We start from the raw sequence: 27,372 nt of genomic DNA, 5'->3' as shown, positions 1-27,372 counted from the left end.
ACACTATTGGTAAATGGTAACACACGAATTAGGCCACATGCCTCGGTCTTCTTCTGTGCTATCCATGTATCTTCCTCATTTTCATTAACCGTGTCCTTCTTTGTACAGTCCCTATCAATGATTTTATGTAATATTTTTAGTAAAAACATGTGGTATTGAATTAAAATGTGATTGAAAGGATTTTTAAACAAGAATATCATAACGAAGATACTTTTCCAAAAAATGTTTTTAAGTGAATCATCTATTAAATATTTTTCTATAAAATATTATAAATAATTTTTTTATATATTAAAAATGGCTTTTAAATTTTGTTAAATATTTGATTTTTTTTATATTTAAAAATAACATTTTTATATTATAAATGCTTTTTAAAAATACTATCAATGATTATGTCAAACTTGACTTTGATTGGGGCATAAAAATATAGGAGGATGAACAAACAAATGAGGCCATATAAGAGATCTCTTTTAGTATGATGTTAGACTTATTTTTTAATTTAAAAAACAATTAATAACAAGCATGGGAAATAAGTAAAGACAGGAGTTTAATGTCAAAGTGGTGTTTTTAAAGAAAAAAAATAGTGAAAATAGGCTCTCTTACAAAATATTTATCAATTTAGTCTTTCTCATAACATGATTTTTTTTTTGTCTGTTTTGAGTGTATAAAATCATAGTTTCCCGATTATAATTTTAATTTTAAATTTTAAATTTTAAATTATAATTATTAACTATGGTTTTAAAAATCATTTTTCATAACTATAGTTTTAAAATAAATAAAAAATAAAACAAGAGATTAGATTGAGAAATTTTTTTTCCTAAAAAACTACTTTGACAGGAAACTCTAAACACGATCTACTTTTTTACTTTTTATATTTTATTTTAGATGAATATATTTTTTCAATCATTACCATGACTTTCGACCTCCAACCTCCCACAATCTTTACCACTAGCTAGAGAGGTCTTCGGCCATTTTCTTATTTAATATTGATGACTGCAAGGTTGTTAAGGAGAAATATGAACACTTCAAGCATTAAAAGTTCAAACATACCAAACTGCCAATTTAATAGAATCATGATGAATATTGAAGATTTAGAATCCCTTTGGGGAAGATTTTGGTTAAACCGTTTTTAGTCTATTAATAGGACTTCCCTTGAAATTAGTTTTAAGAAGAATCACATTAACTTGGATATAAACAAAAAATAATTAAATATACATATTATTACTTTGTTATATAATAATAAAAAAAGAAAGACTATTTAGGAATGATTTGAAGTGATTTCTAAAATTTTTTGAGAGTGATGTCATATTAAAAAATTTATCAAATACCTAAATTTTATTAAAAAAAAGTTTCCTATGATATTCTAAACTTCTTAAAATCATTTTCATTAAAATTTCTTCTTTATTTTTTTTCAATATTTATGTTTATGATGGATAACTTATTTTTTATTTGTTACATTTAAATATGAAATCATTTTTCAACCCCTCAAAACCATTCCTAAATAGGTTTTTAGAATGCGTTTGGAAGTGATTTTAAAAAATGTTTTTAGTATTTCTAATACTTAAATAATAAAAAATTTCAAGTGTTAGAAAGATAAAAAAACGTTTTCTAAACTCAGTGTCAAATAAACTCTTAATTTAGTAGAGGTTAATGAGCTATTTGATAAAACTTAATACTTATTATTTAATGACTTAAGTTAACTTTAAGTTATTGACTTAAAATTAATTTATTACTTATTTTTAACTTTAAATATTAAGGTTGTTTGATAAAATTAATTTGAAATTTACTCTAAATCATTAAATTGATAAATTTATTCTCATAAATTATAGTTAGGATAAATGATGTTCAGTAATAATAGAGTTCGTGGAATAAAAAAATATCATAGAGGTAACGAGAATAAATGAGGGTAAAAAGATAATATGGAAATGTGAATTTAATAATAAATTAATTATTTTTATCTATTACTTAAAGTTGTTTTTTATTTTAAATTGTATCATTAATTATTTTATCAAACATATTTAATTTATCTAATAACTTAATTCATTAACTTGTTCTACCATATACCCCTAAATGTCCACCTTTAAAATTTAAATGTCCATCCATGTCTCATTCATTATTTATTTTTTTACGCTTTTCACGTGAAATATCAAATCCTTTGCAAGAAAGGGTGTTAATTTATCTAATAATTTAAAATTTTGAATCAAAATGATAACAATTACCAGTCTAATATATTATTTTTATTTTCATATCCTTAACTAATTTATCGGTCCAAACGAAAATGACTTTCTCATAAAAACATATTTATTTTAGAAAAGAAAAATAATAAAAAAATGCCTCATTTATCATAATCATTGTGACAAGTTAAAATATATTTTTAATACCATTTTTTATTTTATTATAAAATAAATAAATTTTACTTCCATTACCAGCCATACGTGAGCTTCTTGGTAGGGTCAGAAAGCCATGAATGCAAACACCATTTTCTTCATTCTGCTCTTTTTCATAATTTCACACTCACCCATCAAAATCAAGAGAAATTTCACAGAACAATATGGAAAAGGCAGGCAACTTTGTGGCTTGCCTGTAAAATGGGCTCCATCTCCACCCACTGCGCCTCCTTGTGCTACAGAAGGGTCACTAGAATGTAGAGACAGTCTGGGAGTTTTCCATGTCCTGGCAAGTACATGAGGTCAACTAGAACATATAATGTTAGGCATCAGCACTGCAGATCTGGTGTGCCCAGTTGCCCATTACACTTTACAGATCTTGTATCTGTCTCCTTTCATCTAAGCACCAACACCCACATCAATCAAGCTATAAGCCTATTACTCTCTCTCTCTCTCTCTCTCTCTCTCTCTCTCTCTCTCTCTTTCAGTGTAGAAATCGTTACTGAAGCACTTGTTCTGCTAATGAGGATGAACCCCATCTTCTTGACTTCTGTTAGTGTTAAATTATCTGCAGATCTAGTTGACATTTACACATCAACAATTATCTAAAAAGTGCAATAAAGATTTTTTTTTTTCTTTCTGATATTGGGTTTATTTTATGGAGAAATATCTTTGATTTGACAAAGTTGTGAGGGTGCATGTGGTTGACCGGACTGGAGCGGTGCGAGGTGGGGCTTGGTCACATTTATACATTGTATCTTACAGATGCATCCAGTGTGCCTCACATGGCTGTCGGGGATGCTAGGATGTTTCTCCTTCATAAATCACAAGCACCTTAAATTTGATTAAACTTTGGGAAAATGTTAACTCAGTGGTATCTCAATAATAAAAGATTTAAATCAATCAATATATATGATGAGATTTAAACAATTAAATAAGATTATAAACAAATAAAATTAAGATATGTGAGTACAAATGAATAGAATTAGGATATAAATAATGAGATAAAATATATATATATATATATAGTACTAAGTAATTGATAGTGTAATATACACCGAAAAAGTACCCTTTGGTACTATAAGTGACCCTTAACTTTGTGTTTTATCTAAACAATTACATATAATAAAATTTATTATTCCTCCTCATTTCAAATCTTTTATATGAATGATTAGTGTATGATGAGATTGGAGTATTTGGATAATAATACAAGTATACGAGACTAAGGAACAAAAAATAGAATTAAGATTTAAAATAATATAAACAAGATTAGATATAATAAGATTAAGGTATAACATAACAACACAAAGTATAAATAATGAGATCATGTGCAAGATATAAAACAATATGATTTTATGTACAAATTAATAAGGTCACATGTAAAATATAAAGCAATCAAACCTCAAACATAATACAACGAATTTTAGATGAGATAAAGGTGGGCATATAATATCCCCTAATTTATAGTATTTTTCAATATAATTTCAGAAAAATACCATTTAATACCATAATTTTACCCTTAAATATCACATTGATCCTTCAAGTGTAATAATAACTTGTGACTTATAACTATTTTATGTATGCACAAACTTTTACTTTTACCATGAATATGGTAGTATAGATATGTGTCCTTTGGTATCTTATGCACTTCGTATATGATATTTTTAGATCTCAACCCTTCCATTAATATACCTCTCTCATTTCAAAGATCCTAAGTCAAAACTCTTTCCCACTTTTATTCAACTCAATAAAGAGTTTTTAACATTTTATAACCTACTCCAAATTGTGCCAAAAATGCCATTGTAACCACTTTAATTAAAAAAGATTAAAGGTCCTAAAACTTTTCCAATTTGTGGTATATATATTTATAGTGACCAAGAAAATGCCAACACAAATGGATGTACCATCAACGATAGCGAGCTTGGATCATGCTTTGCTTGAATGTTGATCAAAGGTCATTAAGAGTATATAACCATTTAAAATAATAACGATATTATACATCAACAAAACTCATCAAATGGTTATGAATTTGCCTGTAGCTTCTTACAAGTTCCTACAAATCCTATTTCCAAGTGGTACATCATTATTGTCACTAATATTAACATAAGGCCTTTAAACAAGGGTTATGAAGATGTTCAATCAAATTAAATGGGCATCCCATCATATTAAATGTGCTTATCATCTTATCATGCCTATCAAGGGTCAATTTACATTGTTGTGTTGGTTTGTCTTGGATCATACATCCATGTTTGGGTTAACATGTGCCATTTGAATGATACCATTGCTCATTCCCAATGCTCCGCAATAATCTATGGTTTATGGGTTGTTCATCATCAATCACTATTTACGAACACTTATTCTGATGTAAACAGGAGTTAGACTCTCAAATTAATTCTATATCTCCAATGTAAGATACAAAATGGGAAAAGAGATAAAGCGTTGAATAAATTAATTCTATACAATAAGCTACTTTGAATAGCTGTTACCACATGGTCATATATAATTTTTAATTGGTTTTTTCTAATTCTTCGAATTCGTTATAAAAGCACTTGGCTACGTTCCCATGTAAGACTTCCTTACGTGTTGACCTTTCACCATAGAAAATTACATAATTTTCAATAAGGTTGGCCCGCGTCTGGCTAGCTAGGAGGACTCAGTGTGAAGCTCGGACCAGAGAAACCTTCACTGACCAGTCACATTCTGGCATAAAGTGGACTAATAGTATTTAGTATTATCCACCAATCCTCATCTTGTGGACAAGCCGTGTTGCTGTTTGGTTGTTTTGTGTACATGTGGTTTATTTGCAAGTTGTTGATGGGCACATAAAGATTAATGGCTACTCCATATTTTTGACAAATGTGGGCTCCATCAACCTAATTTAAAGGGCAAAATTTTGCAGTGAAATCGAATGTGGACTCCATCAAATTGATTTAAGGATAAAGTGTGCCTTTTTTCTTGACTTTTGAAAGTAATAAATAATATATGTTATAAAAAAAATTCTTAAAATTTTAATTACTTTTATATAAATATATTAAATTAAAAATTTTAAAAATTTTTGTTATATTTTTATGATTTTTTCAAAGGTATTTTAATTGAGACTTTTGCACATTGATTCCAAATGATTTACATGACTATATTGGATAGACATTGATGTTTAGCATTGATCATGTGAGACCTTAAAAGCACAATATTTGAGATTGTAGTCAAAGAATGAGTAGTCGTCGTTTTGTGAACATATTTATTTAATCACTCTTATATATGGAGTTATTTGTTGATCATGTGGATATTATAACATTTTTTGTCTTATCACCCCATTTACTCATTATACCGGGTTAAAGGTTATATGAAAAAACATACTTTTCCTTTGGTTTAAATGACTAAAATTTATATGTAATTAAAGAGTAGATTTGGAAGTAGTTACAATAAAAATGTTTAATGTATAACTATTTTGTTAGTAGTATTTTTATTATAAATAATTTTTAAAATGATTTTAAAAAATTTATACATATGTATTCGATAACTTACAAATTTTGTATATGATAAAAATTTTGTTTGACCAAATAGTCCCTAGATGGAGTGAGCACCTCATGATCATTCCAAATACATAAATGATATTTTTATCCTATATATATTTCATTACATAATTAAGTAATTATCAATATATTATTGTATTAGTTCAAAACCCTTTTTACGTGCATTGGTTTTTATTTAAAGCCTTTATTCCTAAAATAAAGTACTTGATCAGACATATTTGCTTTCCCATTTTTTTCTTATCACTCCAAATATGGAAAACACATGCATCTCGGGACGTACGTTAGAATGGCATGCATCCCATAGTGTATGTTACAATGGCATGCACCTCAAGGCGTACAATCGTGCACGCATCCTGATGCATACATTTGTGCACGCATCCTGATGCATACATTCGTGCAGGCATCACGAGGCATATGTTCGTGCATACATCTCGAGGCGTATGCTCGTGCACGCTCGTGTCCCATAAAAAAACAAACTTTTATTGGGCATATGAAAATTTTCATGGTGAGAGACCTCATCATTTCCAAAGCTTCTATCATTCTTAATTTGCCAGGTGGATAGAATTTATCATATTTTAAACCTTTTTTTTCAATCAAATATAGCACAAACTTATCATGGGTGTCATCACTTCAAAAGTTACACGATATATCATAATGATAAATTGTTACATTAACATTATCAATGCTTCAAAAAAAATAAAAAAAATAAAAACAAACATTTATAATTGGAATATACAAAATTTCAAGGTGAGAGAGCTCATCATTTCCAAAACTTCTATCATTCTCAATTTACCCGATGAAAAGAATTTATCATATTTTAAACATTATTTTTTTTACTTCAATCAAATATAACACAAACTCATCTTGGGTGCCATCACTTCAAAAGTTACACATTACATCAAATGTTAGCTACATATGATGAAGTGTTTCATTAATCTCATCAATGCTTCAAAAAAAAAAAAAAAAAGGAAAAAAAAAACTTACTTTTATAATTGGAATGTACAAAATTTCAAGGTGAGAGACCTTATTATTTCCAAAACTTCTGTTATTCTCAATTTGCCCGATGAAAAAATTTGTCATATTTTAAACATTTTTTTTTTACTTCAATCAAATATAGCACAAACTCATCTTGGGTGTCATCACTTCAAAAGTTACATACTACATCAGATGTTAGCGACGTATGATAAAGTGTTACATTAACGTTATCAATGCTTCAAAAAAAAAAAAAAACAAACCAACAAACAAACAAACTTTTATAATTGGAACATACAAAATTTCAAGGTGAGAGACCTCATCATTTCCAAAACTTCTGTCATTCTCAATTTGCCCGGTGAAAAGAATTTGTCATATTTTAAACATTTTTTTTTTAGTTCAATCAAATATAGCACAAACTCATCTTGAGTACCATCACTTCAAAAGTTACACACTACATAAGATGTTAGCGGCATATGATAAATTGTTACATTAACATTATCAATGCTTAAAAAATAAAAAATAAAAACAAACAAACTTTTATAATTGGAATATACAAAATTTCAAGGTGAGAGACCTCATCATTTCTAAAACTTCTGCCATTCTCAATTTTCCATGTGAAAAGAATTTGTCATATTTTAAACATTTTTTTTTACTTCAATCAAATATAGCACAAACTCATCTTGGGTGCCATCATTTCAAAAGTTGCACACTACAATAGATGTTAGCGGCATATGATAAAGTGTTACATTAACGTTATCAATGCTTCAAACAAACAAATTTTTATTTGGCATATAAAAAATTTCAAGGTGAGAGACCTCATAATTATCAAAACATCTATCATTCTCAATTTACCTGAGTGGAAATAATTTGTCATATTTTAAACAAGGTTTTAATTTTTTTTTTCAATCAAATATAGCACAAGCCTGTCTTGGGTGCCATCAATTCAAAAGTTACACAATACATTATATGTCAGTGACATATGATAAAATGTTAAAAGATTATATATGAAGCAATCTAGATGATAATGAGTGTAGCATATATCAATCATATAAATATTCAACTCTTATAAGGAAATGCTTCAAAACATTAAAACGCCTTCCTAACGTTATTAATACTCTCAAACGTATTATAAATTAATCTTATTATATAAGATGATGTTACGTGTGTTTGCACTTTCATATTTTTTTAATTTTTTCGTTTATTCAACTATCAGGTATCAATCAAATCATTCGTCACGTTCAATACAAAAAATGAATAAATAAATATTGATGCATGAGTATTTTGCTTCAATTAAAATATTGGACTTTCATGTATTAATAGGCAAAATTTGTAAAAAGGAAAAAGAAAGAAGAAAACATCTTTTAATATATGATAAAATTTTGCTTAACCAAATTGTTCCTAAATGGAACAAACATCTTGTGGTCATCCCAAATATATAGATGCTATTTTCATCCCATTGCATTACATAATTAAGCAATTATCAATATATTATTGTATTAGTCCAAAACCCCATGAATTGATTTTTTACTTACCTTAATTCTTTTCTATCTAAATCCTTTATTCATAAAATTAAAGCACTTGATCCATTTTTTTTTTTTTCTTGTCAACCAAACAACTCCTTTATGGAGTTGAGAGCACTACGTCACTCAAAATATGCAAAACATCAAACTCCCTATACTAAATAAGACCATTCAAATAGAAATAAGGTTTTAAAATGGTTAGTATAAAAGACAAATATTTATTTAGAATATGAAAAATTTTAAGGTGAGGGACTTACATTACTTTTGAAGCTTTTCTCTCATTCTCAATTTGAGTGGAAAGAATTTATCACATTTTAAACATATATATATATATATATATATATATATATATATATATTTAACCAAATAGAGCACAAACCCATCTTTGGTGCGATTGCTTCAAAAGCTAGATACTACATCAAATGTTAGTGGCATGTGATAAAGTGTTACAAGAATATTATATATGCTATGCTAGGTAGTGGCATATGTGCATTTCAATTTCAATAATATTTATATGATTGATATATGCTATGCTCATTATCGTGATTGATTAGTAAAACATGTTATAACTCAAAATAATTTACAGATCAAAATTACTGGCTACACGTGGATACGGAAACACTAAGCTTCTAATTTTCCTTCTTTCGAATCAATCGGTTATATTCAGTGTTTCGTGAGTAGTCTGATGAATTGAAGCTACCGAGAAAAAACAAAACGCTTTTCCCACATATTTCAGTATAAAAACCCATCTCCTATCAATATTGCTGCACCATTTCCTCTTCCCTACCCAGCTCTTCACAGCTTCTCTTCATTCATGGCCATGAAGCTGCTAAAACTCCTCTTCATACTCTCCATCACCACCTCCATTGTTTCTGCAGCATCGAGTGCCAATGAAAACAACGAAGACAACTCCATTCTTGGAGCAGCATGGAGTGCTGATGAAAACAAGGAAGACTCAGCTGTGGAAAGCCACTTAGCATTGCCTGAAGGCGAAGAAACAACTTCTTCAAATGGGACTAGTGACTTCATGTTGCAGAACAAGTACTTGATCTGTGATAAGTTTCCACAGATTTGTCGTCGGAAGTCCACCCCTGGTCCAGATTGCTGTCAGAAGAAATGCGTAAACCTAACGAAGGATCCAAATAACTGTGGAGAGTGCCGCCGCAAGTGCAGACACAACTATATATGCTGCAGCGGGCATTGCGTGAACCCCTATGTCGATCCATTGAACTGCGGTAGTTGCGGCAAGAAGTGCAAGAACTGGGAGGCATGTCTTTACGGGATGTGCAGTTATGCATGATTTTATCGCTACAAAACCTGCTACTAAGCTTGAGTGTTTTATTGATTCATAAATGACTTGTATTACTTCTCATATTAGGTGAATAACAGGATTGATCACTATGTATCATGCCTATTAAGGTGCTCATACCTCATCTCCATTGATAATAAAATTCAATTCAGTACATTTCTCACTGATATAACCAGCAAAATCCTTGATTTAGTCTGGGTATGGACGTGCAAATATGCATAATCACTATCAAACATTCGTGGCAGTGGTTAGATATTTTGGTGTTGGACGGTTGCATGTAGGGATGGCAACAGGGCAGGTTTTTTCGGGTGCCTGCCCCGCCCCGCCCTTAATGGGACGGGGTTAAAATTTATTAAACGGGTTTGGGACGGGTATGAGATTTTTTTTTAAAACCCGGGACGTGTTCGGGGCAGGTTCGGGTATTGCCTCATCCCGCCCCGCCCTGCCCCGTTTACATATAAAATTAATTTTAAATTTTAATTTAATTTAATTTTAAAATTAATTTAATTTAAAATTTAATTTTACTATTTTTAATATATAGATAACAATAAAAAATTTTAATAAAATAAGTTATAAAAAATATAATAATTTTATTATTTATAAAATATATTTATTTTAATGTAATTAAAATTTTTTAAAGTAATTAAAAAAAAAAAAAGGCTAAATTCCCATACCCGCCCCGCCCCGTTTAATTTTTTAAACGGGACGGGGATGAGAATTGGTTTTGCTAAACGGGATGGGGTTGGGATGGGGGCGACCCGTCCCGAACCCGCCTCGTTGCCATTCCTAGTTGCATGCATAGATAGCTTGAGTCTGCCGTAAATGTAAGCATATATATAATAATTATAGATTTGTACTTATATAACCTTGAGTTGTCTAAGCGTTACATAGAGAGTTAAAAAACATAAGAGAGTTAAATTTATTTAAACAATGAAAATTATGACTAATTCTTACAAAAATATTTAAATTTATTTAAATATATATATTTTCTCCAATGCTAAGTGGCTTTCCACAGCTGAGTCTTCCTTGTTTTCATCAGCACTCCATGCTGCTCCAACAATGGAGTTGCATTCGTTGTTTTCATTGGCACTCGATGCTGCAGAAACAATGGAGGTGGTGATGGAGAGTATGAAGAGGAGTTTTAGCAGCTTCATGGCCATGAATGAAGAGAAGCTGTGAAGAACTGGGTAGGGAAGAGGAAGTGGTGAAGCAATATTGATAGGAGATGGGTTTTTATACTGAAATATGTGGGAAAAACGTTTTGTTTTTTCTCGGTAGCTTCAATTCATCAGACTACTCACGAAACACTGAATATCTGGCCCATAAGAAGAAACCGATTGATTCCAAAGAAAGAAAATTAGAAGCTTAGTGTTTCTACATCCACGTGTAGCCAGTAATTTTGATCTGTAAATTATTTTTAGTTATAACATGTTTTACTAAGCAATCACGATAATGAGCATAGCATATATCAATCATATAAATATTATTGAAAAATTGAAATGCACATATGCCACTACCTAGTGCATATTTTAATAATATTTCACATGTTTAATTATATAATATTTGAAAATATTGAATGTACTTCCAATATTCCACTACTTGAATATAACTATTCTTAATGAAATTGGTTGGAAGGGAAACTTAAACTTGAATTCATGGGGGTATATAACGTGTATCACCTCTAGCACATGCTCAATTTGACCCACATTGCACAAAACTTTTACTTCAATATTCTAGCTGGATTATAGATAGAAGAATCCCTTTCTTCCTTTCTATTTTTATCAACATGATTTCAAATTTCATCATTAGGAAGAGAGAAAATTAAAGGAAGACGTATCGGAGTACTTCTCTTTGGAGAAGAGAATGTCCAATGGAATAAAGACATGACAGTTGTTAAACTAATTATGTGATGTGATAGTTAAGCTAATTATATGATGTGAGTGACACGACTTTACTTTATTTATAACTTATTATGTGATCACCCACATGCTTAAAACCTTGGTAATGAACAATTATGTATATCATGCTAATTTCTTCTTATGGGTAATGTCCCTAGTTACTTACATAGTTACATTTGTATTAAAGCTTAGTCATGATTTTGTCTCATGAGCCAGCTTCTATAGGGTTGCACGTGAGTTTTAACAAATAAGATAATAATATATTAGTATATTATACAATACTAATCATTGAATCAAGTTTTGATCATCTTATCAAAAGTCAATTCATATTTAGTGAGAGCAAATAAAATCTTTCATAATATTTGTCATCACATTCCACAATTAACTTATCTTAAGAACTCTCGTTTGGATGATCTATTTTCGAACATATTGTTGTAACCCGACAATTTGTTTAAAGAGAATGATATGCACACAAACAACATAAACTAAGCATACAATAATAATGTATGTTTTTATTATTTAACCAATATTCATGTAATTTTGGTATTTTACAATAGTGTTCTCAATTTCCAGGTAATTCTAATTGCAACAAATAGTACTGGCAATCTGCATCAACTAAAAGCCAACGGAGCTACAGTTCCATTATGTTACAGAATCAGAATCAATAAGTTGACTTACCTTATTTATGTATTGATTATAGGCTTGATTATAGGATGTAAATATAGGAGACTTACCTTAGATAGACTAGCATAGCATGTATAAATAGAGATGTTTATGTTATGAATAAATATACAGAAATTCATTTTCTTTCTTTGCAATTTACATGGTATCAAAGCCACGTTTGACTCAAAGGATTTTTTTGGGTTTTGTTCCTAATAGTCTGGAATAGTAACCTATTACGTTTTTTGAGTTTGGATTGCGTCATCGTTGACCTAGGGAGGAACACATTCTTGTTTTCGACCAATGCACAAAGTTCGGTGGCCAGATGAGCCGCGCGTGAGTCTCACGAGCCGATCAAAGCTTCGGGAGCAACTTTCACGCACCAACGCGTGGAAGCGCGTGAGACTGTTGTTTCTTCATCGATTTGACTTTCCGACATTTCCCATCTCTTTTCGGCCATTCTCAGGTGGCACTCGGGCGTTTGATCAACTGTTGAGAGGAACATATCCTTGGCAGGTTCTGTCCCTTTGATTTGTTTTATGATTCCTTGTGGAAATTCATTTTGGGTATCAACTATTTCTGGTTTGCTGCTGGAATTATATTTATTGTGGTGATTGAATATCAGTTAAAATGACTGACAACAAAGCTTCTATAACTGAAATAGTTCTAACACTATCTAAAATAACTGATCATAAATTGAATGACACTAATTATTTGGAATGGAGCAAGACAATTAGAGTTTATTTGCGTAGTGTTGAAAAAGATGATCACCTGACCATGGAAACCCTTTATGATGAAACTAGAAAGACTTGGATAAGGGATGATGCACGTTTATTCCTACAAATAAGGAATTCTATTGATAGTGAAATTGTTGGACTACTTAATTATTGTGAGTTTGTTAAAGAATTAATGGATTATCTGGAGTTCTTATATTCTGGCAAAGGGAATTTGTCCCGAATGTATGATGTGTGCAAAGCCTTTGTCATGCTGAAAAGGAGGCCAAATCTCTCACAACTTATTTTATGGATTTTAAGAAGACTTATGAGGAGTTAATTGTACTTTTACCTTTCAGTACTGATATTAAGGTGCTACAAACTCAAAGAGAAAAAAATGGCCGGTAATGAGTTTTTTAGCTGGCCTTCCATCTGAATTTGAGACTACTAAATCTCAAATTCTTTCCACTTCTGAGATTGGTTCACTTCAAGAAGTGTTTAGTAGAATTTTGCGTACCGAAGGTACCTCATCTATCTAGCAGACTAATAATGTTCTTGTTGCCAAAGGAGGAAGCAATGATACTGGGAAAAAATCAAACAACAGGGGAGGAAGTAAGACTTCTGATAGCTATAACAATGATTCAAGCAACATTGTTTGCTACTACTATCATGAGCTGGGCCATGCCAAGAAATACTGCAAGAAATTACAAAATCGTAATAAAAGAAATCAGATTGCTAATGTTGCCACCACCTCTAGTACTTTTTCAAGTTCTTCTGATAAGACCGTCATGGTCTCAGTCGATGAGTTTGCAAAATTCTCTCAGTATCAAGAATCATTGAAGAAATCTACTCTGGTTACTGCTCTTGCTGAGACAGGTAAAACATGTCTTATCTCCCCCTCAAACAAATGGGTAATTGATTCAGGTGTCATCGATCACATGACACGTAATCCTAAAACATTCTCTAGTTTTCGATCACATTTAGCCCATTTTCCTGTTACCATTGCTGATGGGTCAACCTCTAATGTTGTGGGTTCTGGGACTATCAAACCAACATCCTCTATCACTTTGTCATCTGTTCTAAGTTTACCTAAGCTTGCCTTTAACTTGATATATGTCAGTAAACTTACCAAAGATCTGAACTGTTGTATCTCATTCTTTCCTAACCATTGCCTTTTTCAGGATCTTATGACGAAGCAGATTATTGGTAAAGGACATGTATCTGATGGTCTTTACATTCTTGATGCGTGGGTACCTCGGTCGGTTGCTTGTTCTAACATTGCTTTTTCAGTTGAAGCTCATTGTTGTTTGGGACATCCCTCTTTACCAGTGTTAAAAAAGTTATGTCCTCAGTTTCATAGTTTACCTTTTTTTAATTATGAATCATGTCATTTTGCAAAGCATCATCGTAGTTCGTTAAGCCCAAGAGTTAATAAGACGGTTGAATCTATTTTTGAGTTAGTACACTCTGATGTTTGGGGACCTTGTCCTGTTACTTCTAAAACTAGATTTCGATATTTTGTTACATTTGTGGATGATTTTTCTTGAACGACTTGGATTTATTTTATGAAGAATCGTTCAGAAGTTTTCGCTCATTTTTGTGCGTTTTGTGCTGAGATTAAAACACAGTTTAATGTCTCTGTACGAACATTGAGAAGTGATAATGGCAAAGAATATATGTCTAACTCATTTCAGACTTACATGACTCAACACGGGATTCTTCATCAGTTCTCTTGTGTGGATACTCTTTCTCAAAATGGAGTTGCTGAGAGGAAGAACAAACATTTACTAGAAACAACCCGGGCACTCTTGTTTTAGATGAAGGTTCCTAAACAGTTTTGGGCTGATGCAATTTCTATTGCTTGCTTTTTTATTAATCGCATGTCATCTACGGTACTCAATGATAAAATCCCATACAGTATATTGTTTCCAAAGAAGCCTCTATTTCCAGTTGAACCACAAATTTTTGGAAGCATTTGCTATGTTCGAGATGTAAGGCCATCTATGACTAAACTAGATCCCAAAGCCCTAAAATGTGTGTTTTTAAGGTATTCTCGTCTTCAAAAAGGTTATTGATGCTTTTCTCCTGATCTCAACAACTATGTGGTATCGACTGATGTGGTATTTTCAGAAGATACACCTTTTTATTCTTCACCCCCAAATTCAGAAAGTGATGGGAAGGGTGAAAATTGGCTCATATATCAAGTAACCACCCCAAGTACTCCCACTGATTCTTCTGAGCAACCACACGCTATTGTTGATTTACTGCCTGCTCCAGCTAAGCCACTAATTGTTCAGGAATACTCCAGGCGTCAGGAGACAAAAGATACATGTCCTGCATCAACTTCTTCGTTATCTGATCCTCCCAGTGACCTTGACCTCCCCATTGGTCTTCATAAAGGTAAATGTCAGTGCAAATCAGTTTATTCCATTGCTAATTTCGTTTCTTATGATAACTTGTCTCCTTCCTTGAGGGCTTTTGTTGCCTCTTTAGATTCTATCTCTATTCCTAAAATTGTCAAGAAAGCCCTGAATCACCTTAGATGGTATAATGCAATGCTTGAGGAGATACAAGCTCTAAAAGTCAATCACACATGGAATCTAGTTGATTTACCAATAGGAAAGAACGCTGTGGGATGTAAGTGGGTCTTTGCAATAAAAATTAATCTTGATGGCTCATTGGCACGACTGAAAGCCAAACTTGTAGCTAAAGGCTATGCTCAGACTTATAGGGCGGACTATTCTGATACTTTCTCTCTAGTAGCTAGACTTGCTTCAGTCCGCCTGATTATATCAATTGCTGCTTCTCAGCACTGGCCCTTGCACCAGTTGGATATAAAAAATGCATTCCTTCACGGAGATCTCCAGGAAGAAATATATATGGAGTAACCACCTGGGTTTGTTGCTCATGGAGAGTATGGGAAAGTGTGTCATCTCAAAAAATCTCTCTATGGATTGAAGCAGGGTCCCCGAGCTTGGTTTGGCAAGTTTAGTGAGGTGATTCAAGAGTTTGGGAAGAACAAAAACAAAGTTGATCATTCAGTCTTCTATAGACAGTCAACAAATGGTATTATTCTTCTCGTTGTTTATGTTGATGACATTGTCATTACAGGAAATGATTGTGCAGGAATTTCTTCTCTCAAATTGTTTATGCATTCCAAGTTTCACACAAAGGACTTGGGCGAGCTAAAATATTTCTTGGGAGTAGAAGTATCAAGAAGCAAAAGGGGAATCTTCTTGTCACATAGGAAATATGTTCTTGACTAACTTGCAGAAACTGGAAAGATGGAAGCCAAGCCATGTAGCACACCGATGATCCCTAATGTACATTTGACGAAAGATGATGGTGATCCCTTTGATAATCCAGAAAGATATAAAAGATTGGTTGGGAAATTGAATTACCTTACAGTGACTCACCCAGACATTGCTTACTCAGTCAGTATTGTCAGTTAGTTTATGTTTGCACCTACAGTGAAGCATTGGGCAACCTTGGAGTAGATTTTATGTTATTTGAATAGAGCTCCTGGTCTAGGCATGTTGTACAACAATCATGGACATGCTCAAATTGAGTGTTTTACAGATGTTGATTGGGCTGGATCCAAAGCTGATGGACGATCCACTACGGGCTTTTGTGTCTTTGTTGGTGGGAATTTTGTATCTTGGAAGAGCAAGAAGCAGAATGTGGTATCTCGCTCTAGTGCAGAATCAGAATACAGAGCCATGGTGCAAGCCACGTGTGAAATTATGTGGTTGTATCATCTTCTAACTGAGATTGGAATAAAGACTCCCATGCCAGCAAAACTTTGGTGCGACAACCAAACAACTATTCATATCGCCTCAAATCCAGTATATCATGAAAGAACTAAACATATTGAAGTAGATTGTCACTTTATTCGTGAGAAGATTCAATAAAATCTGATTTTCACAGGTTATGTGAAGACTAGAGAACAACTAGGAGATATTTTCACAAAGGCGTTAAATGGAACTCGGGTTGAATATTTTTGTAACAAGCTGGGCATGATTAACATTTATGTTCCAGCTTGAGGGGGAGTGTTACAGAATTAGAAACAATTAGTTGACTTACCTTATTTATGTATTGATTATAGGCTTGATTATAGGATGTAAATATAGGAGACTTACCTTAGATAGACTAGCATAGCATGTATAAATAGAGATATTTATGTTATGAATAAATATACAGAAATTCATTTTCTTTCTCTGCAGTTTACACATTCATATAATTTGGACGTCCCATACAAACAATAGGCTGAAGATTTTTCTGGTTATATCAGCGGTAACAAATATTGCACTCAATTATTTAGAGGATGATATACGCACATACATAGAAAGGGAATAGAAGTCAAGGGTACGTTTGTTTTGCACTGAAAAATGTCACGAATTCATAATATCATTAAAAAAAAAGCATATTTTAAATTCATATATCATCATAATGGAACTTTTATAAAATAGAAAATTATTAAGAATATCTATAAATATTTTAGATGAGGAAGAGGGGATCGTTAGTTTAATTGAAAAAAATAAGATATTTTGGAAAAGAATGTAAGATATTTTTGAAATCTAATCATTATACTTATCATGTTCTTTATAATATTTTTTATATTACAATAGAATGCTCGTGGATATGATCATATGTACCTCTATTGGTGGATTATTTAATCTTTATGTTCTTAAGAAGATTAAGAGATTTGCATTGTATCTTTTTAATTTGTATTATTATCTCTGATTTCTGTTGAGTAATTTTTTATAGCCAACAAAAGCAAGATATCATACTTCAACAATGGAGGATAATAGCATATCCCATATGTTCCTTTTATTGAACGAATCATCAACACGATCCGCTTTCCATCATATGAAGTATACATGCAATTATTATTTGTAACTACACACTCCATCCACAGTTCCTGCAATCCTTCTCTCCTTGCTCAGTAATGAGCAGGAAGCGGCCAGTCCGGTAGAGAAGAAGTGTCTTGGATTTCAGGTACTGTGAACTGGCTTATTGTTGTCATCTATACCAGTAAAGACCTCACGAAGAATCAGAAAAAAAAAAAAAAAAAACTCGGATTTGCAAGCCCATCAAATGGTGATGGCTCGCCATAGTTACGTGAATATAGAAATTTTACCATGTAAAGCAACAATGCTCAGAAATCTACGAGTAGCTGCACATCCCATGCACGCAGAGACTCCCTTTCTGACACTTCTTGCCGCAGCCCCCACAATTCCTCCTGTCTGAAGAAGGGTTGACGCACTTACCTTTGCAGCAAATCTCAGAGTACCTACACTTCTTCCCACACGCCCCACAGTTGAGCCTGTCCGTCCTCACATTCACACACTTCTTCTTGCAGCAGTACTTCCCTGCACTTCCCTTGGCTAAGCATACTGTAGGGTACTTGTCGCACGTCACCTTGATCCGGGCCGCCTCCGTCAGAAAGCGGCTAGTCCCCCTAAGCGATATCGGCTGCTCGCTTTCAAGTAATGGAAGTTGATCAGAATTTTCAGCTTCAGCAGCGATGCTGTCATCCTGGTCTAGATCAAACATGAAGTCTTCTTCTTTAGCTGATGAGACTGAGCGTATAGCAACCATGACCAAGAGCAGGGCCAGCATGAGAATAACGAGCTTTAGGGACTTCATGCTGGGGAGAGGATCGAGACGAAGAAGAGAAGAGGAGGGGAGTGAGGGGAGATGTGAAAATGTGAATGGTCTTGGTTTGAAGATTTGAGGGTATTTATAGGGAGGATGGAGGTTGGATGGTCTAATAGCACGGCAGACGTTTGATTAATTAAGTAAACAAAAGTTAGGCTTGGGACGAATTTTTAAATTCTAAATTTTGGAGACACTCAAGTTGCATAGAATTTGAAGACTTATGAAATTAGGCCAGGTTCTGTCGCCTTCAACTCCATCAATATTTTCCCCTCCTTTTTTTTAATAACATTTTTTAACTACCAATTTCTGATAAAATTTTATGTATTTATATCTTCACAAATGTCTAATTTTCCAAAACCTTATTCTCGTGATTATATATTTGAAATGAAACCAATGATTTCTTGCCATCAAATCAAGAGAAATTTCTAGTACAATCACGAAAAGCAAACGACTTTGTGGCCTGCTTGCAAAATGGGCTCCATTCCGCCCACTGAGCCTCCTGCTGCCACAGAAAGGCCGCCCATCATAATTCCAAAATAGGGCGACAATCTGGGCATTCAGACCACTTTGTTTACTATGTTTATAGAATAATTTTCTATTCTTTAATGAAAAAGGGACAAAGTTTTTTATAAGGTATTTTTAAATAAAATATTTTAATTATTTTTAATTATTTTTTAAAAACTATTTTAAAAGTAATTATATAAATACTAATAATAAAAATATAAAATATTATATGCAAAATTACATTTTAAAACATATTTAAAATATGTTTGATATTGATTTTAGGAGATGTTTTTAATATTTTTAATATTTGAAAATAATTATTTTAATAAAAAAATTTAAGTGTTACATACATCGGAAGTAAAAATATTTTAGGGCTTCTAAACAAACTTCTACTTTATAAAATATTATAGCACAATATTTAAAAATTATTCTAAAATTTTGTTTCTCAAAATTATTTTTAAAAACATTTCTCATATCGACATACATCCATTTGACAAGTATAATAGGTCAACACAGAACTTGGTGTTAGGCCTTAGGATTACAAATTTGGTGCGCCCAATTGCCCATTACACGCGGTGGGTCTGTCTCCATTTATCTGAACACTAAAATGATATTTGTTTTTTTACTTAATTTTAAATAGAACTTTAATGGTTAATAGTGTTAAATATTAGGTTGTTTGTTTTTATAATATTTTATTTTTATTAAGTATTAAAAAGTAAAAAAAAAACTAATATGTTATTTTTTCTATTTAGAAAAAATTATATATTTTGATTTTTTCTATTTAGTACAAAGTTTATAATAAGTTATGAAAAAGTAAAAAAATAAACAATCTAATTTTTTTTTAAAAATTAATTTTTATAAAAAATTAAAAAAACAAACACCGTATGAGTCTTAGAAACCGTTATGGACGCACTTATTTTCAACTAGCCTATCTTCTTGACTTTTGTTAACATGGAATGTCTGCGCAGTTGATTGTACACATTCGCATGCATTAATCTAAGGGCATCTTTGAAAAAATAAAAATGTGTAAGTGAAAAATTGATCCAATCTCAAGCAAGCGTGAAACATTACAGTAAAATATCTTTAATTTTGATTAGTGTAAGAGAATCGACTATATTTTATAGAAGAAATTGGAATGTTCCATTTGGTAAAAGTATACCATTTTCTTTTAGGAAAAAGAAATATTTGCCCAATTTGTATATCTACGAAATTATGGATTTGTGTTTTTTACATGCGTACCCAACAAGATTCACTTTTATTTATGAAAATTTGATTTAAAAAAATAAATTTAAAACAAATTTTGAAGTCTATAACTATGCTCAAGTATATGATTAAATCTAAATGTTGAATGATGATACAAATGCATAAGATTTAATTACAAAAATATAAAATTGAGTACATAGAAATAAATTTAGATATAAGATAAAGAAATTATTTGGAGAGTGTAAAATAATAATAAAAATTTACTTCAAATATATATATATATATATATATATATTATTTTTTGGGTAGATGGGTTGATGTGGATCCCATATTTTTGCTCGATGCGTTCCTACTCAATGACAAACTCATTTTTTTTATTTATTGAAAAATATGGTTTTTTTTTAGAAAAGATTTGGAATCGCCACTTAATTTAATTTTATTTTATTTTAAGGGAAAAAAAAAAACCTTAAGTGTGACTTCTTATTTGGAAAAGACGGTTTGTGAAAAACCAAACCTGGGTTCGGAGGTCAGGTTGCTTATTGCAAAGGTACGATAAAGACCATAACACCCCTCTAAGCCTCTAAAAATGGGTCTATACTAAATAAGGTTAAACAAACGTGACAATTGATAAGGAAATCGATGGATACTAATAAAATGATTGAATAATAAAACAAATCGAGGATGAGAACGAATAAATAAGTGAAGTAGGAGTGGGAGCATATCTTAACAGCAAATAATAATGCGCTATCATGGAAACAAGGTTAGCTCAAGTATAAAATTATCACATGCATATCAAAGGACAAAACGAAGATCAAACAATATTCATTAAGTATAATAATTGATAATCAGAAGAAAAAACTCATATGAATCAAAATCCATGTGCTCTATGAATGAGAATGAAGTGGCTATGTCCTAGTATAAACTATTTGAAGTGATCATGCTCCAAGATAAATCAAAGTCCATCATCAATGAAAGAGCTATGTCTCAGTATGTGTCCTTAGAACAAGGTCAATCTTATCACTTAATGTTGAAAATGAAAATACAAATATAATATAAACAAATCCTAATCACCCTGTCCTCCATAAAAATAACAGAGTGGTTGTGTCCATCATACACAATCTCTAAAGCAACCGTGTCTCAAAATAAACCGTCATCTCAACAATCAACCATTGATGAGAGGAATGTGTCCCAATGTAGAGTATCAAGTAGAGTGACTGTATCTCCAATAAAAGTGCTCTCTGAAAATGTCCTAGTGTAGGGTCATTCCATAACTCTCAATCCATCACAATCCAAGTGAAGAAGTAACTAACTATGCCCCAGTGCAAGATATCATCCCAAAAGAAACTGTCATCGATGAGCGGGGTATACCCCAATGTAAATCATATCATAGCTCCTCATTCATCATGCTTTAAGAAATAATCTCCAACCAATCTCAAGTATTGCCCATGTGTGAGTTGTCAAGTACAATGTGTGAAGTGACGACCTCAGGGTGGTCTTAAGACATGGGACGTAACGTAGGCTAAGGTAATAGGGTGAAAGAAACAAGAGGAAACTAGGCTCAATAATCCCAATGATATAATCCCCATACCCCTCATGCATGAGACGCAATGCGTAGAAAACATTATGAGTCACAGACATAAGGATTCCCACATGAAAAATGATAATAAATAAATGACATATCAAATAAGCAAGAATAAAGTGTGGATGTTGAACCCAAGTCAAACATCAAGTAGGATGATAAAATAAAGAAATCAGATAAAGTAGAGTGAAATGAAAGAATAAAATAAAGATATAAGAAGACAAAAAAAATAGGAAAGTGAGTGATGGTCAATCTACATCTAAACATGGAAAGTAGTCACATAAAAATGGATGTAATGACGAATAGGGTAAAAATCCAGAAATCCTAAAAAAATGTAGCTTGCCTCTCACGAAAATCGAATGGGTGACTCATACTCTAACCCAAATATATACTAAGATAGAATCTAAAAAAGAAACTCCCATATGAACTCTCTCTAACGCATAAACTCAATGAAGCAAACCAACACATCCATACATGTGGTCAATGGAAAACGATACAATGAAGAATGTGCTATCTTTTATATTCTTTGTTTTGTTTTGTTTTTTGTTTTTTGTTTTTTTTTTGCGCATACTTTGATCAATAATGAATGACCTCCAATGAAAATACATACCCAAATGATCAAACCCTCTCCACATATGGATGTAACATGAATCCTCACTAACAAGACAACCTCCCAAACTGAGATCTTTGAACCACTGCCCATGGGGTGAACGGGGGAAAAAAATGTGACAATCCTCCATGCAATGACGTGTGAAAAACCACCACTCAAGGTGAAACAAGGATAATGTCGATTAAACAATGATTAGAGAAAAGATAGAGAATGAATATCATAAGTGGTGATAAGTGATGCTGGAAAAAGTGACGAGATAGTGTCAAAGTGGAAAATATTACAATGAAGGGTGAGAGATAAGGCCTGAATATGTATGTCAGGTCTAAAACTTGTGACGTATCTAATCAAAGCATGTAAACACTATAGGGTCCCCAACCCGATGTAATATGTAAATGAAGTGATGAAATTAAAGTCTATGGTGCTCGTGTGAGGCTCAAAGGGTTAGCAACAGGTAACTCTATATGCGATGGTGATAAAGTAAATAGGGTAAATGAGCTCATGAAACAATGGCCACCCATCATTTAACCACAACCAGAGACATCACACCCTCAAGATCTCACATGGTCAATACTAAAGACTAACATCTATCAAACATAGTCATGTCAACTTCTTTGAAATAGTGTGAAAGCTCCCACTGATGCTTTGTGATAATCATCAAAGCTCTTTGACAATCACCTCACTCTATCATCATAAGTCACTCACCATCGTCTCATAAAATCACTATCTTTAGTCATCTCGACTCTCTGAAGTCATGTGTAATGGCTCAAATCTGGATGCTCCATGATAACCCCTCTGTCTCAGCAATATCATCAAACAGTCAAACCACTCTTTCATCATGATCCATTTATCATCATGTAGAGCTCACCTCAGGTCTAACCATCTCGGACTCTACTTGGTTAGATCAAAGAAAAGATGGAAAGAATAGGCAATGGTACTATAGTATGCTAACATGAACAACGATGGTAAGGTCATATAATGGTACTAATGTGTGGTGTCATGTCAGGCTCAAAATGGGTAGGTCATCAAGTCTACAAAATCAGGATATGGATATAGCTATGGTACTGCTCTGATCATAAGGTGAAATGGGTCATAGTCTCGAAACACTGAATATCTGACCCATAAGAAGAAATCGATTGATTTGAAATAAAGAAAATTAGAAGCTTAGTGTTTCTGTATTCACGTGTAGCTAGTAATTTTGATGTATAAATTATTTCAAGCTATAATATGTTTTACTAAGCAATCGCGATAATGAGCATAACATATATCAATCATATAAATATTATTGAAATTGAAATGCACATATGCCACTACCTAGTGCATATTTTAATAATATTTCACATATATAATTATATAATAATTGAAAATATTGAATGTACTTCCAATATTCCACTACTTGAATATAACTATTCTTAATGAAATTGGTTGGAAGGAAAACTTAAATTTGAATTCATGGGGGTATATAACATGTATCACCTCTAGTGCATGCTCAATTTGACCCACGTTGCACAAAACTTTTACTTCAATATTCTAGCTGGATTATAGATAGAAGAATCCCTTTCTTTCTTTCTATTTTTATCAACATGGCTTCAAATTTTATCATAAGGAAGAGAGAAAATTAAAGAAAGACATATCAGAGTGCTTCTCTTTGGAGAAGAGAATGTCCAATGGAATAAAGACATGACAACTGTTAAAGTAATTATGTGATGTGATTGTTAAGCTAATTATATGATGTGAGTGACACAACTTTACTTTATAACGTATTATGTGATCACCCACATGCTTAAATCCTTGGTAATGAACAATTATGTATTGATTACTACTCAAAAAGAGCATATTTTAGATAATAATTCTCATGAGTTTCACATCTTTTGAGTAGTAATTATGCCTAAAACACTCAATTAGCATGTTGTTGCCCTTGCAAGAGTTACTAACAGGTTTTATGAAGTTTTGGAGTCATTTCAAGGTATAATTTTGATAAATTGGTGACAAAAGAGATTAATCAAATTGAAGAAAACAAATAAAGTTGATGATGATCCAAATGCATAATGAAAGAAGCAATGCAATCAGTTTGGATTGGGATTTGGAGCTTAATTGAAGGTGGTGGAGATGGATTAAACATGAAGAAATGAGAGAAATTGCAAAGAGGAGCCAGAATAACATGATTTTCGATTTCGCATGACAATGCGAAATTTTCGCACAATAATGCGAAATGAAACAGAAAGGTTGTGGCTACAGCACATAGGGAAATTATGAAAAAGTGATTTCGCATGACCATGCGAAATTTTCGCATAGTCATGCGAAACGCTCCAGAAGAACGAAATTGAAGCTGATGGATCCTCCACTTCGCACCATCATGCGAGATTGCTAGAGGCTCGTGCGAAAATGCATTCTTTCCAGATTCCTTGATGAAGAAGCATCCGAAAGACCTCTAAAATGTTGCTGAGTGTCCTTTTTACCTTGGCCTATAAATAGAAACGAGATTTACTCATTTAAGAACCTTACTTTTGATTCATTTTCTAATTGTAGAACTTTTCATACTTCTTCTCTCTATATAATTCTCCACTTTCCTTCAGTTTCTCTTATTTTCTCGATAGCCAAACATGTCTTGTGAGATCAAATCTTCAAACATGAGTGGCTAAATCTCGTTTTTCTCGGAGGAGGGAGGATCTAGAGGCAAGATCTATGGTGAATTAGAGAATTGAGCTTGAATTGCTAAGGTAATTTGATCCAATTGATTGATTAATTGAAATTTGGGGATTTTTCTCTTCAAATTGTCTTGGATGATTACTACAATGCAAGTTAGGTAGATTCATTAAATTCTTAATGCTAGATTTGATGAAATTGAATAGTTGCATTGTGTGAATCATTGGAAGATAATTTAAGATGAATTGAATATATGATTCAAATTGATCTCTTGGATTAGATTACCTAATTTGAAGAGAAATTAGATCTAGATCTAAAGCTAAATCAAAAATCGGTTTAGATGAAAATTTAGGTTTTCAATCTAACTTGATGAAAATTAGATCTTAACATCTATTCATCATGGAAATTGCTCTCTAGAAAATCCTAACTCCAAGAATCTCACATCTTATTAATTTTCTTCTCTTTTACACTTCATTTTCAATTCAATTTGAATACATTGCTATCTTGAGATTTTATCATGCAATTTCAAGTAAATTTCATTTGATCACCATCATTCCTTATCATCTCGTTCAAGCCTTAATTACCGAGAATAATCCATCCTTGTGGACGATACCTAAAAACCACTATACTACAGTAGTTTGTACTAAAACCACTTTTTGATCGGGTACAAATTGCTATAGAATAGTGAATTAGGTTATAAATTTTGTTTTGATCCAATAAACGACAAAAATCCGAGCGATCAAAAATGGCGCCGTTGCCGGGGATGGTGCCAAGGTGATTGAGGCATTTTCTTTGGTGAGGATTAGCCCTTGTGATCCACATCACAAGATTGGTGAAGTTCTCTTTACCGATTCTCCATGTTTTTTAATTATTTTTTTATTCCATTTTTTATCTTTTATTTTTCTATTTTGTTCTTTTTGTTTTGGTTTGATTTTTCCTAGCTTGTTTTGTAGGCTCTCCATTGCATGCTAGAATAAAACTCAAGGGAGAGATTGAAAAGGACTTATATTGCTAATCATTTTTGGTTTGTGATCCAATTGTTGAGGAAATGGAAAATCAAGGGGAAAATCAACAAACTCAACAAGGACCAAACATTTGCAATTCTCACATGTCTAGATCAATGAGAGAATATATGCATCCTCAAAGGATAGGCATGGGATCATGTATAGTTCTTCCTAATGAGCCTATTGTGATAAAAACTCACTTGGTACCCCTTCTACCTCAATTTCATGGAGTGGAGAATGAGAATCCTTATACTCACATAAAGGATTTTGAAGAAGTTTGTCATACTTTTCAAGAAGGGACTGCATCCATAGAGCTTATGAGATTGAAGCTTTTTCCATTCACATCGAAGGATAAGGCTAAGTTGTGGTTCAACTCATTGAGGCCCCAAAGCATAAGGTCATGGTTGGAACTACAAACAACCTTCTTGAAGAAATTTTTTCCCATACATCGCACAAGTGGCTTGAAGAGGCAAATTACCAACTTTGTGACATTGGACAATGAAAAATTTTATACTTGTTGGGAAAGATATATGGAAGTAATCAATGCTTGTCCTCATCATGGTTTTGACACATGGATGTTGGTGAGTTACTTCTATGAGGGCATGTCGCCAACTATGAAGCAATTGCTAGAAACCATGTGTGGAGGTGACTTTATGAGCAAAAGTCCCGATGAAGCTTTTGAATTTTTGAATTATGTGGCTGAAATATCAAGGTCATGGGATGAACCACATGAAAGGGATTTACACAAGTCTAAGTCTCAAAGCAATTCAAAAGGGAGAATGTATATGTTGAATGAAGATGTTGATCTACAAGCTAAAATAGTAGCTTTGACAAAAAGGCTAGAGGAACTTGAAGCTAAGGGATTTCATGAGGTGAATGCAATATATGATAATCCAATTTACATGGAACAATGTTCTAGTTATCAATCTATAGAACATGAAGTGAGTGATTGTCCTACAATACCAACCATGGGGGAAAGACTTGTTGAGAGTCATCTGAACATGTCATGGAATTGTGAACAAGAGCAATTTTCTTCAAGGCAACACTCACAAAGCCAACAATTCATGGAAGACTCTCCACAACAAGTTTCTTTAGTTGAGCAAGCTATTGTAAACTTGAGTAAAATTTTGGGAAATTTTATTGGTGATCAAAAGAATATCAATACTCAAGTAAACC

General features: G+C 32.4%; 2 protein-coding genes across 2 annotated transcripts; one reads left to right on the top strand and one right to left on the bottom strand.

Annotated features, from left to right (window-relative positions):
* The first annotated feature begins 9,226 nt into the window (after positions 1-9,226).
* Positions 9,227-9,712, top strand: LOC104880473 (stigma-specific STIG1-like protein 1). Its single transcript, XM_010657111.1, has one exon. The coding sequence runs from the start codon at positions 9,227-9,229 to the stop codon at positions 9,710-9,712; it is 486 nt and encodes a 161-aa protein (XP_010655413.1).
* An 8,343-nt stretch (positions 9,713-18,055) lies between these two features.
* On the bottom strand, positions 18,056-18,682 carry LOC104880472 (stigma-specific STIG1-like protein 1). The gene has a single exon (XM_010657110.2). It carries the CDS (start codon positions 18,639-18,641, stop codon positions 18,159-18,161), a length of 483 nt encoding a protein of 160 aa, XP_010655412.1. The 5' UTR covers positions 18,642-18,682; the 3' UTR covers positions 18,056-18,158.
* Between the last annotated feature and the right edge of the window lie 8,690 nt (positions 18,683-27,372).

This window comes from Vitis vinifera, chromosome 10 (genome assembly GCF_030704535.1).
Source record: "Vitis vinifera cultivar Pinot Noir 40024 chromosome 10, ASM3070453v1".
In the NCBI taxonomy this organism is placed as follows: domain Eukaryota; kingdom Viridiplantae; phylum Streptophyta; class Magnoliopsida; order Vitales; family Vitaceae; genus Vitis; species Vitis vinifera.
Note: the sequence above shows the minus strand (reverse complement) of the source record. Positions and strands in the feature narration are given on the sequence as shown.

What these genes read in the sequence shown, in the direction of transcription:
- LOC104880473 (XM_010657111.1), top strand. Translation starts at nt 9,227, where the DNA reads ATGGCCATGAAGCTGCTAAAACTCCTCTTCATACTCTCCATCACCACC.
- LOC104880472 (XM_010657110.2), bottom strand. Translation starts at nt 18,641, where the DNA reads ATGAAGTCCCTAAAGCTCGTTATTCTCATGCTGGCCCTGCTCTTGGTC.